This window comes from Ambystoma mexicanum, chromosome 3p (genome assembly GCF_040938575.1).
Source record: "Ambystoma mexicanum isolate Mex_15411 chromosome 3p, UKY_AmexF1_1, whole genome shotgun sequence".
Classification (NCBI taxonomy): Eukaryota; Metazoa; Chordata; class Amphibia; order Caudata; family Ambystomatidae; genus Ambystoma; species Ambystoma mexicanum.
In genome coordinates, this window is record NC_090925.1 from 249697629 (window position 1) to 249710439 (window position 12811).

Here is a 12811-nt window from a genome sequence, read left to right on the forward strand (position 1 = left end):
CTGCACACTAGGGCCCTCATTACAACCCTGGCGTTGGACCATGGTGCTAACAGCACCATGGTCCATGCCGGTAACTTACCGACTCCGTCATGACGGAATGGGGAATTACCGCCCCATTCTGAGGTTTGTGGGGCGGTAATTCCCCATACCGCAATGGCCCATCCCCATTCCCATTTTTACCCCATAGGGCTCAATGGAAATGGGGAAGGCGCTAAGTGCTAAGTGCTTTTCCTGTGAACGTTTTTTTGACACTTTTATAAAATCAACACTCCTGAGACCACTGCCAGCGCCTCCTAGCGCTTAGCTCACACAACAGTCGGCAGGGCTCTAATAGGCACTTTATTTGAGACCCCTTTATTATACCGTGACCTTACTAACCCACTGAGTGGGCACCCACACCACTGGTGTCTACAGTCACTTCCCGCACAATCCCATGCTGGATGTGCCTGGACCCTGCTGTTCACTGGCACAGTCCTCCTCGAGCGCATAGATAACGACCTGTTATCCTTTCTCTTACAGCTCCTAGAGGCCTAAGGCTGTATTTAATGGACAAGGAGACCCGAATCATACGAATCTTCCCATGCTCACTGCAGACATGGTTCCCAGAGTCCAGTACCCATAAGAGGACTCCAAGCACAGCGTCCCCGCTGCACCACTGCAGACGGTAAGCTGTTTTTAGATACACCACTGGTGTATTCGAGGCACCAATTGGCCATTATTCATTAATTTTTGAATCAATCATCAATCCCCTGAGATCCTGACAGCTTTCCCTTCCCCCATAGATTACCTATACGGACAGCACCACTACCAGTGATCATCCTGATGAAAGACACCACGGGCCTTTACCCAGCTCTGTTTTGCCGAAACACCTCTGTGTCGATGTTTTGTGGCACAAACCTTCTATATATGTGTTGATGGATAGTGTTGTGTACACAATTTTGTTGAATACCCCCGGACCTACTACAGTCCTGGGTCACACCCTGCACAAGTTCTATGTCACTACCTACCTGTATTGTATACTCGTGCACCAATGTGGAAATTGTCTCTCGATAATTGAGGAGGACTATACTCACCTGTATTTCCCTTAAGAAAAAACGGCTGTCCATACTTTCGTGCTTATCGAAAGTCCTGTAAATGTTTAATTCGATTTATCTGTGCAAAATCGTTTTGAAGGCAAAATAAAATAGCTTCAAAACAAGACAGCTGTCTACGGATCTCCCATCCTGATTTCTAGCATTTTACATACAGGTACCCTCCTGGGCATATCAGGACTCCGCCAGGCGCCCTTTATTGAATCTCTGAATTTATAGAAATACAGATCCGTGCAGAGCTCAGACAGTAGCTATGCAGAGTAGCCAAGATTACTGAGAAATTAAGGAGGGTCCGTATGTCTCAAAGAGAGCATGAGATAACAATTCCCAAGACGCAAGCCATATATTCTTAGATTAATTAGAATAAAAACCAGCCTTTGTAATCCAGGTGCAGGATAATCATAAGTCGAAAGTCTCCATGGGGAATGGATCAAGAGTGTCCCCAGTGGTAGAGAAAACTATAACACTCACACTGTTAGGTAAAATCCCAATAAATGCCGAGTGAAATAATTCCAAATGTGGTTTCATCACACGTGACCCATAATTGAAGAGCACTGGGGGTCATTCCGGGTATGGCGGTAGGGGGTTAACGGCACCGGTAAGGATGCCGGCGCCGTTAACCCCCTACTGCCACATTCCGAGGTCCCTTAGCGGGTCCCACCAGGATCGGCTGGTCCAACCAGCCACCCTTAGCGGGACCCGTTAAGGGACCATGGAGCTATTGCGGGCCCATTATTAGCTCCTTCCCCATTCCCATTGAGCCCTATGGGGGCTCGAATGGGAATGGGGAATGGTTTTCGGAATGGGTACCTACTGGGTCGCATAGGCGGGATGTCCTGGCAAGTCCCCATTCCGACTACCCGGACTCGAGTTTGGAGGCAGCCATGGTTCTAGTCCTCCAAACTTGGAATGACCCCCACTGTCTATTCATAAGCAACAAACACAGATGGGACACCTGCCTAACTCCTCACGCATATTCCCAGACACGAGATGTCAAAAAAGGCCAACTGCAGAGGAATCACCCTGGCTCATGGCCTAGGAATGAGGGATGGTATCTTTTTTAAATGAAAGGAAAGCAGTCAGTGGACCTCTCTCCCCCTACTCCTGCCTGGCTCATGTCTTGAAGACCTGTCAGTTGTCCAAGGTTGGTCAGTAGGGAGCCAACCAATCAAAACCCCAACAATAGGCCGCTCAGTAAGTATTGGACTAACCAATAATATATTGTAGAAGTGATTTCTTTTTTATTGTTATCAATTTAGAGGTGGTCTCAGGATGAGCCATCAGGTTGTTGTTATCCAATCCGATGTTTAACCCTTATAGAATGTGTATGTAGTTGTCCCTATTAACCAATCTCTTCACCTTGTAGGTTTTGGTAACTAGGAGTGTACGATGACGTTGTTGATGACACATTCATAGTATAAAAACTTTTGTTTTTGATAAGCCCGCTGAGAGCAACAACTTTTTTGCTTGTATGCTGTCCCTGCTTCATTTGGATGTTGATAAAGCTGAGTTTTGACTTTCACTTTGTTTACTTCCGTTATTGAGTTTGGTTTTTCTGGCTCCTGATCCTCTGTGTACTTTGGGGTTTTCCCAGGCCATCTCAACACCAATGTACAAGCAGTTGCAGACGCTAGTACAGGCAGTACTAGCAGTTACATAGTATGCTTCAGCAAATTATTTCACTGGATGCCCTTGTGGCTCGGAAGTAGGTGCAATAGTGGGAGAACACACCCTGATTGCACAGCAGCATGTGGAGCAGCACACGCACATGTTCACATCTGCATCTGTGGATATGCATGTCAAATCGATTTTGGGAATCAAAGCAAAGGTGGGTCTAAAAGAGGTTACCAGTGCAGGTTCGACCCAGGCGTGTGCAACCTTTGGCTTTCCAGATGTTTTGGACTACGCCCTCATGATGTCGAACCATTGACTATGCTGATTAGGGCTGATGGGAGTAGTAGTGCAAACATCTGCAGAGCCAAAGGTGCATCTCTTTGGAGGGTCCTAATTGCGCTGGACTCTTGACAAGTGAGGGCCGAGGGTCAGGGCTGAATGTAACCCTGTTCATGTCTAAAATGCTTTTTTTCATTTATTCAATAGAATGTGAGACAGACCTATGGGATGTTAACCTATGGCCATTGGGGGAGACTATACACCAGGACAGGGCTTCTAGAAGGCTGATCGGGCCGGTGCAAAAGCTGACACGTGTTAGCCTGACTCTGCTGCATCTGTCGCTCACCAGCTTTTCAGGTTAGGTTAGTGTCACGAAGACCGCGCCCTCACCTGACGGGCACTCTAACTATGCATAGTTTAATATGCATGACTGTTATTTTGATCCCACACTTTTAGGTACTGCTTGTGAATTTAAGGTCAGTTCCAAGCTTTTCCATGTTGCAACTCATTTATTCCTTTTTATTAAAATTGTGCATTTTCTTTATTCTGTTTTGACTCCACATTAACACATGTTGGCACAACGTTTCACACAAACAGGTGAGGAAGGTAATGTAGTCCAAAATGTGCTGAACTATTCAGAAATGTCATGATGGGCCTGACTCTGCCCCAGCCCCACAGCCATTCTGAGCTACCAGCCTGTAGTTACAGTCTGCCTCTCTCGTACGGTATCCACTGAGCCGCTTCGCTTGAGCCTTGAGGAATAATGGGGCATGTTGCTGTGGAGTGATGGAATACACAAGATGGTACATATTGGGCAAACTGATGTCTGCAGCCAAAGGCTACTACACAATTTTAAGACCAGCAACAGGTAGATCTGAAGGTTACTAAACATGGTACTCGGTGCACCTACAAACACACGATGTACATACTCTTGTTACAAAAATAATCGTTTACTGAATGATCGTACATATAGCCTCTGAGACATTCCCATGTCGGAGAGCATGGCCTGGCAGGTTGCTCTGTTTCCCAGCAGTATGTCTCATTTCCAGCACTTTTTAAAGGAGGTGTGAGGCTGGATCTTCAGTTTCTGGGGACAGAGCAGTTTCCGGAAGGCCCTCTTAAAGCTGTAGTGGCAGAGGGGGTACAGGATGGGGTTGACCGCAGAGTTGATCCAGAGCAGCCAAAAGGAGACCTCGAACCAGTAGTCGGGCACACAGTGATCCTGGCACGCCGCCCTGATGATCATAAGCAGTGTGTAGGGCGCCCAGCAGAGCCCAAAGATGCAGACAATCACTGCCAAGGACTTGGCCACCTTCCTGTCTCTGGAGAGGCGGAACCGGTGGGCAATGTTCTGTGACACCAGCCTCATCTTCGTCTCCAAGGAGGGCGTGGAGGCAGAAGGGGTCTTGGAGATCCTATTGAGGGACCGGGTCTTGGCCTTGAATGGCACTGTGCTGTTACTCATGGATACCAGTGACGCTCGTTTCAGGGAAGAAACCTGTGGTGGGACAGTCTCCTCCGAATCCTGGGGGTCCACCGACTCCCCCTGCTTCCGCTGCAGGGCTGTCCAGCACCGCAAAGATCTGGGCTTTGACTCCGGGATGCCCTTGGCCTCGTCGGTGAAGGACGGGCTCCGGACCTCGTGGCACGAGTCTGGGCGGCCACAGGCACGCCGCTGGATGTTCAGGTAGATGCTCAAGTTGAAGAAAGTGACGCTGAGGAAAGGTGTGAAGAACTCAAGCGTGGAGGCAGTGATGAGGAAGTACCAGTTGTAGTAGAATTCAGCGAAACACTCCCCCTCTGGGATGATGCTGTGGCCAACGATATACTCCCAGCTGATGATGGCAGGACCATAGAGGAGGAAGGCCAAGACCCAGACCATTGTCATCTTCTGCACGGCACACCTGCTGTTCCCCTGCTGGGCTCTGTAGGCCACCTAGGAACACAAGTCAAAAGCCAAAGGTGGTTCACTTCACTGTGCACACTTCATAAATGATATCACTTACTCATCAGTTAAGAACATCTGGAACCTAATGTTTTCATTGCCTGTGGGGCTGTTAAACATTTTAAGGCTACAGAACATTGCTCTTTTTAATAAGGGCCCCCCTCAACTCGTTTCTCAGGCAAAGATCCGAGAGAAACAACAGGTTATTAATTGGCTCTAAATCTCAGGAGGTTTGACCACGTTTTTAGAGATTATGGAAAAGTAGCTGTACTTTAATGAGGGTCCAGCGAGGTTCCCTCTTTATAAACATCTTTGTGGTCTACAACAGTTGGCTCTCCAGATGTTTTGGGCAACAACTGCCATCAGCCTGGGCCAGAATAGTCAAGAGTGAGGGATCATGGGAGTTATAGTACAAAAATTCTGGAGAGCCAAAGGTTGCAGACCCCTGCTATCCCAAACCAGGAGTTCAAGAGTCACTAATTGGCGAAAAAGAGCAGTTAAAAGGGAATCAGTGGATGTTAGTGGGGGAAGCAGAAAGAGGGAGCAAAGGCAAGCACAGGGTAGAAACGACCATCGTAGAGGGAGCAAAGGCAATCATAGGGGTATATCAATAAAGTCATAGAGGGAGCAAAGGCAGGCATGGGGTAGACATATCAATCATAGAGTTCTAAGGCAGTCATAGGGGTAGAAAAATAAAGTCAGAGAGGGAGCAGAGGCAGGCACATGGTAGACACGGCAATCATAGAGGGGGCAAAGCAGTCACATGGGTAGAAAAATACAGTCATAGAAGAGCAAAGGCAGGCATGGGGTAGACACGGCAATCATAGAGGGAGCAAAGATAGTCAAAAGGGTACAAGAATCATCAGTCAGTGAAACCAAAGGCAGCAACAGGATTAAACACGATAATTCCAACCTGGCTTCATAAAATGAGAATGATTCTGCTACGCATTACTATTGTTTCTGTTTGAAGATAACCAGGATGGTTTTTTTTCCAATATTTGACTATTTTAAATTTTGGATAACTGCAAAGTATATAACTAGTATTGATGTCGATGGATAATGTTGGTTAAAATATAATCACGTTTAAGCAAAACCCCATTCTGCACAGTAAACGCTGTCACAGATCTCACTCGTGTAAATAGTGCCTATATCCAGATTGACAAATACAACAAAAAGAAAAGTATATGTTGCATGCAACAATTGGTACAAGCAGAAATATGGGCAGCCAGCCCTCCTTGATAGCTAGAAGATAGAACATCGCCCTTTGACCAAACACTTCCAGAGAGAAATGCAATTAAATGCAAGATGGCGTCCAGAGCTTTTCAAACCTCCCCTCCATAGACCATGTGACTCGAGGTCAGAGACTGGGAATGCTGGGGAATGAGGGAATGAGGATGAGGCAATGACCAGTAGACAAATGAGACCACTGAGTACAGGCAGGTGATGAGACTTCCCGCCAATGGCCGTAGCTATGACAAATGTGTCAAGAGATTCATTGGAGGGGAGAAGCTGTGGGGACCTACAAGAGCGGACCCTGAGATGGTAACTGTTGAAGCACTGAGAAGCGAGCACCCTGAGAATACTGTGAGCAGGAGGCAGACTGACATTGGATGGGCTGGAACTCATTGGATGGCTGCACTTGAGAACTTTAGTTGTTGGAGGACCCCTGGGCAATTGATATTGATATTTTATTTCTATCACACTCGTGCACAAGTGTTTCAGAGCGCGACAAGGCAAGTGAGGGGAACAGGGGAGAACAAAACAGCGATCTTACTAGGCCCAGTGACATTGAGAACGCACAAGTGCATGGGAGAGGGGGAGGGGAAAAGTGCATGGAAGGGGGAGGAGTGCAAAGTGTGAAGCAGAGGAGAAACAGATTAATAACAGTAAATAAATAACAAAGGCAACAAACAGTGGTAGTGCTAGGTTTAAGGCAGCAGACAGGGTAGGTCTGATAAGTGCAAGAAGAAAAAGGGGGGCTGTATGGGTACAGATAAAGACCCCAGTGCAAAGGGTGGCGGGAGGGTGCCAGGGTGAGCAGGTACCTGGGCCCAGAGGACATAGGCCCAGAGACAGCAATACCAAAGAAGTAAGGTGCGATGGAGACACTGTCATGACATTTGTGACAGGTTTTTCGAGAGCTGGGGAGATGCGACTGATATCTAGAGGTGAAAGCAGTGTGCTGTCAGAAGTCAGAAAAGTCACTGTTGGCGTGACTCCCAAGACACCTCAGAAGGTATGATGGCATGTCCAAGCCGGGAGATCCTGGACACTAGTTGGGCCTGACACTTCATGTTGTAGTCAAAGTACCAAAGTGTCCAATAAACAGTCAGAAAAAGGAAAGCTTGGATTCTGAATTATGAACATTGTAGTTTAAGTATCAAAGTGTCCATCTGATGAGTGAGTAAAGGCAAGCTCAAATGCTGAATTCTGGGGATCTGAATTCTGGAAAGTGTTGTCAATGTACCAACCTAAGAAAGATTGCAAGAGAAGGAAAGCTGTGGGACGTATAATTATTGCACCAAAGTGTCCCCTAAAAAATACGGGATAGAGAAATCTCAAATACTGCTTTCTGGGAGACAAAGCCTCAAAATGTTTTCCAGACAGGCCGCCTCATCATGAGTTGGGCGGTTGCCCTTAAATGCAGCAGTAACGCCATTACCGCTGCATTTAAGGGTTGGCCCAATCATGAGCTGGGCGGAGAGTTTGGAGTTTTACCTAGATGATAAAAATCATAACTTTCCACGCATTATCAGCGCTATTAGTGAGGTGCTAATTGCACGATGCTAATAGCGCCAAAAAACCTCATTGGATACAATGGACCCAATGGGGAATGGGACTTAACCGCCATATTGCTACTCGTGATCCAGCGCTAATAGCGCCGTACCGATGCAATGCGGTATCCCAGCAGTATTACCGCCGGGATACCACCAAGGCTGTGATGAGTCCCTTAGAAACTGATATGAGTGCTGAAACTTTCTATCTGGAAATGAAATTAGTTAAAAAAAAGTATTTTGCAAGAGATTTTCATAAGTGGAAGCACCATTCCAACAAGTTAATTACAGATGCTTTCTTGTGAAAAAATGAAATAAAACATTTGTAAAAAGAAATGACAACAGTGTATGTGAACATCTTACATTAGCTGGCCACAACACATAAATGGTTGTCTTTGTTTATTTCTGTTTGACTTTCAATAAACAATCAAACTACACACCACAAACAGCTAAACCCAGCTAAGACAACCAACATTCAGGCAACCACCCTAACACCAACAAATCCAACTTTTCTGGCACCAGCAATTAGTACAAACCACTAGAACTTTGCAGTGAAACAACAGACACCGCAAGAGAGAAAGTGCTCCTCTCCATTAACCAATAAGAAAAGCCAATCTCTACACTCTCAACAAAGAAAACCAAACAACACTCTATTAGCCAAAAAAAGAAGAACAACCAGTCTACAACAGTGAAACGTAACCACTACTCTACAACAGGTAACTCCAACACAACATCATCAACAGTGAGACTCAACAAACAAAGTCACCACAAAAAATGAATGTATCCAACCCGCAACGGTTAAACTCCAACAGCAAAGCCCAAACACTATCCTAACAGTAAAACACAAACAACTGACTCCAATCATAAAAGGCAATCACCACAAACAGGCAGTGAGTGTACACCACTTAACTACACAGCACTGAACACTAGTCCCTGCACTGTGAATAGTGGAATGCAACCACCAAAACCGTCAGGACAATACGAGCACTCTGATAATGAATAATAATCCTTGAGCTATAAAGCTCCAAAGCCACTTAATCAACAGTGATAAGCATCGCCCCCCACATCGATGGTGAGAACCCAACTATCACATCATCAATAGTGTATATTCAACCACAACACCCGAAAAGCCAACACCAATCACCACATACAAATGATTAAAATCAAGCACCTCACGCCTAAAAGCTTATTGAATCAACTATATCCAAAAGCTAAGAATATCACACCAGCACCCCAAGAGATAAAAGCCAATTAGCACAACATCAAGTATAAAAACCAAAAATACAATCAACACCAATCGACACACCATCAGTAGTGAAACCTAAACATTCACAAAATCAACTGTAATTCTCAACGACAACAACATCAACAATAAACCACAACCATCACTCCATCAGCAGTGAAGCCCAACTACACGATTATCAGGTGTGCTCAAAACAAGTCACTATCTCCCCCTATTGGGAAGTCTCTACTGTCCCTCATGAGTATTTACGACCCTGGAGTGTGGTGGTGGGCCGCCTATCTAAGGAAAGGGAAGCTTGCCCTATCTATATCTTGCTATTAATGTTTTGTGTCAGAATCAGACTTCCTAGTTGAGACTGTTCACAACCAATTATATATTTAAAACCAGTATCGAAGATGAGTCCACTCATTTTATTTTTGACCCATCTAGGTACTATAATAAAAACATATTCACCAGGACCCTTGCCACTAGCCTAGGATGCAGCGCACAATTAAAACACTCTTACTTTATTTTACTAATGATTCAGATTGAGAGGGCACCCAACCCTTCTCAACCCCCTTTTACAAGTACCCTGGGTCACAATGGACCATGAACCAGGCCGGTGGGTGGTAATATTTATTTATTTTAAATTCAAATACAATCCCACCAATTTAATATTGGGCAGCAATCACCAATGGGTTGATAATTACAAGGTAAATTGATGAAATACACTTAGTTTGACCTTCTACTATAACATATCCAAAGCACAAATGAATGGGAGCAATTTTACTGTTCGGGTAGATAGCACCCGCGTTAAGATTTCTCCCTGCAATGCTCCCTCAAACCCCTATTAATCAAATTTTGAGTGGATAGAAATGAGCAGCAAGGAGTCAGCTATACTAGGCAGCAAACAGAATTAAAATCCCACCCCCCTACAAAATGAGAGGCAATGAACCTTTGCAATTGCATAAAATAGCACTCAGAATTACTAAATATTTAATTTAAATGTGCGGTTGAATGACTGAGGTAAATATGAGTTATAACAGTATCAGGGATGTAAGAACACTAGCAACTACAAGGCAAGGTACCAACAACGGGCATACAGTTCAAAAATAAACTTTGAAGTGACAACACAGTGCAGCCAAATCACACGCATAGAAACTACATTTGCTAATTTACACAGGTTTAAATGTCAAAATGGTTTGAAAAACTGGTGAAATAGACAGAATCGGAATGCGGTTTTTATGCTGAATGACAGATGCACATCACAGGGATAATATGCAATTGAAAGAGTGACTCTAAATTAATAACAGGATGAGATTCTCAATGGGAAAGGAAATCCGGTTTTTAAAAATAAAAGCAGTGGACAGGGAAAAATCTATTTAAAAAAGAAAGGACATGTTTTACAGAAATTATATTTTGGTGGCTACAAAAGAGAGACGCCGCCCACGACACAGGTTACTTTGCAAGTGTAACCCCTTTGCGCTGTGTGGCTCTTTATGTGGGAATTAATTAGTTTAATCAAAATAGTACTAAGGACTTACACAAGAAAGAAATGAGTGGAAGAATGGAGCTAACACTTAGAGATCATGGACAGGATGCACAGAGGATTCTGACAATTTTAAGGATTTCTGCTAAGGCAGTTATGGGATTTCTATGGGGTGGAACCTAATACAAGGTACAGAACAGAGGATGCAGTCTGTTGTGGTTGGGGAAGGGAAATACTCACAACAAGCACTTGAATGGGGTATTTTGGACAGCGGACCGAGTTTCAGGACAGCGAAGCAATATCTGGTCACTGGTCACAGCTGAGTGATCTCCTAGAAGAAAACAGCTGGTCAAAGGTCTGGTCACGGCACACCGGCACCTCAGGTGGATAGAGTGGGTGATAGGGCAAGCAGGCAGCACTGGATATCCCAATGAGGATTCAGCCACCTTTCCCCTTTCTCCCTGAGCTATTGGGATTTTTTTGTGGGCTTTTTTCTGGATCAATGGTCCTGCCTGGACAGGGTCAGCTATACTCTGGCCTTGCAGTGGAATCTGGAATCTTGCAGAGTGAAGATGGAATATTTGGATGCGCAGGAGCTGGAAAATTCGGAAGAGAGTGTCCTTTGTCTCTCTGAGTCCCCCCTTTTATAACGTGGGTGACATCACAGGATTTACCATGGGGCAGGCCTTTGTCTTGACATACCTCTAACAACTGTATTGATCAGGGTTTACTGTTACTGCCTTCCTGTCAACCGGTTGGGCTTCAAGGACATGCCATCAGTTTTATGGTGTGAGCTTAAATTGCCCATGCCCTCCCACAGTCATTTTTGCCAAAAATCAATTATGACATAAATTGCACATTTTTACAGTTGTGGTATTTTTGAAAATCAGATAGGCAAATGACACATTTCATACAGAGCATGGCATTCCGACTCAAAATCTGTACTTTGTCATTTCACCCCTCCTAATAATCTTTCGCACTTTTCAGTGGGAAATAGTTCACCTAAAATTCTACAATTTTATATATGTGTACCTATTATAACAGATCATGTTTGCATTACATTTTAATGTTGCACCAAGAATACTTTTGCAACGATTTCCATTTTTCTTCCGTTTTCCATCTCCTACATGCTAGGGAAAGCCACAATATCTTGTCTTAATGCCACAAAAATTACATTTAAACTGTTAAACTTTTGTATTCCTACGTTTCCCAGTTGCAGAAATAAAAGTCTTAAAGTTTACTAATTCAGAACAGTCTTTTGCCCCAAAAAATGGCCAGCATTGTCTTCCAAATAAGGGCATCTTTTTCAGCCCACAGCCAACCGTCAGGCACTAGCTCTGTGTGTCATGGATTTGTGTTTGAAGTTCCCCAGTTTAAATTGAGGGCAGGTGCTGCTTAAAAAGTCACACCTACGTGTCCCAGAAATCCCTTGTACCCGGCTGGAGCACTGCCACAGAGTCTGATGAGGGCGTGAAATGCTTCACCCCTGCCTATTCATATGCACCAGATGCTGGTACAATTGGGGGAATGTAGATCTTGTAGTCAGTCCTTTGAAGCCAGGGCCTAAAAGCCTGTCCTGCTGGTTTCACAGTAACTTTATTTATTTTCTTTCCATAAACAGAAAGCAAGACTGTTAGCATTAAACATCCTATATATGTTTTAACACAAACCCCCATCACAATTCTATGCAAGGACAGGGCCTTCATTCAACATTTCACTTTTAAACAGATCTTTTCTTGTTTGTAAAAAGAACCAATTTACATGTGGGTCATTTTTCCTTTGCTGTCACTTTCAAATGCGGTTTTTCCTGGTATCTTTATTCTGAACATTTCCATGGCCATTGTCAATTTCTACTACACAGGAATCTGTTCAAAGCAAGGGTACAATGAAACTGACATGAGCAAGGAGAGAGAAAGCTTCTTACGAAGGGTTTATCTGTGTCATTTTGTTGCCGAAAACGAAAGTGTTTTGCGTACGGCTTGAAGCGAAGTTTCTTTGTTATTTTACAGATCTTGCCTGACACAGTATGTCATTCAATGAGACATGCCACCTTTTTGCTGGAGCACAACCTGAATATGGAGGGTACTAGCTGGGTCTCACTGGACCAGAACTGTGTACTGTTGAACAGATGAAAAAGAGCATCAGGGCTCAGTAATTTTGAAAGGCAGAATATTTTCTTTCTCAGTGAAACAGTTTTGAGCTGGCAGCATAGCAGTGCTTGCTTTGAATTAATTTCTTTGGTGCAATTGAAGAAAATTCTGGCAGCAATTCTTGGGGTGTTCTGTGTTTCATCTTGTCCCATGTGTGGCTGCTAAAACGGCACAGCCATCATTTTGGAGACTGCAAAGCGCAGTTTTAATGCACGCGACAGTGCTCAACAGAGCCAGCGCAGCCATT

At 44.5% G+C, this 12811-nt stretch overlaps 1 protein-coding gene across 3 annotated transcripts in view; it reads right to left on the reverse strand.

Annotated features, from left to right (window-relative positions):
• Nucleotides 1–3480: 3480 nt before the first annotated feature.
• Nucleotides 3481–12811, reverse strand: part of HRH3 (histamine receptor H3) — a 373608-nt gene continuing 364277 nt past the window's right edge. For all 3 annotated transcript variants that reach the window (XM_069650725.1, XM_069650723.1, XM_069650724.1), the window contains one exon: nt 3481–4920. In XM_069650725.1, coding sequence (XP_069506826.1) covers nt 4024–4920 — 897 coding nt within the window. In that variant the 3' untranslated portion in view covers nt 3481–4023. The remainder of the gene's footprint in view (nt 4921–12811) is intronic.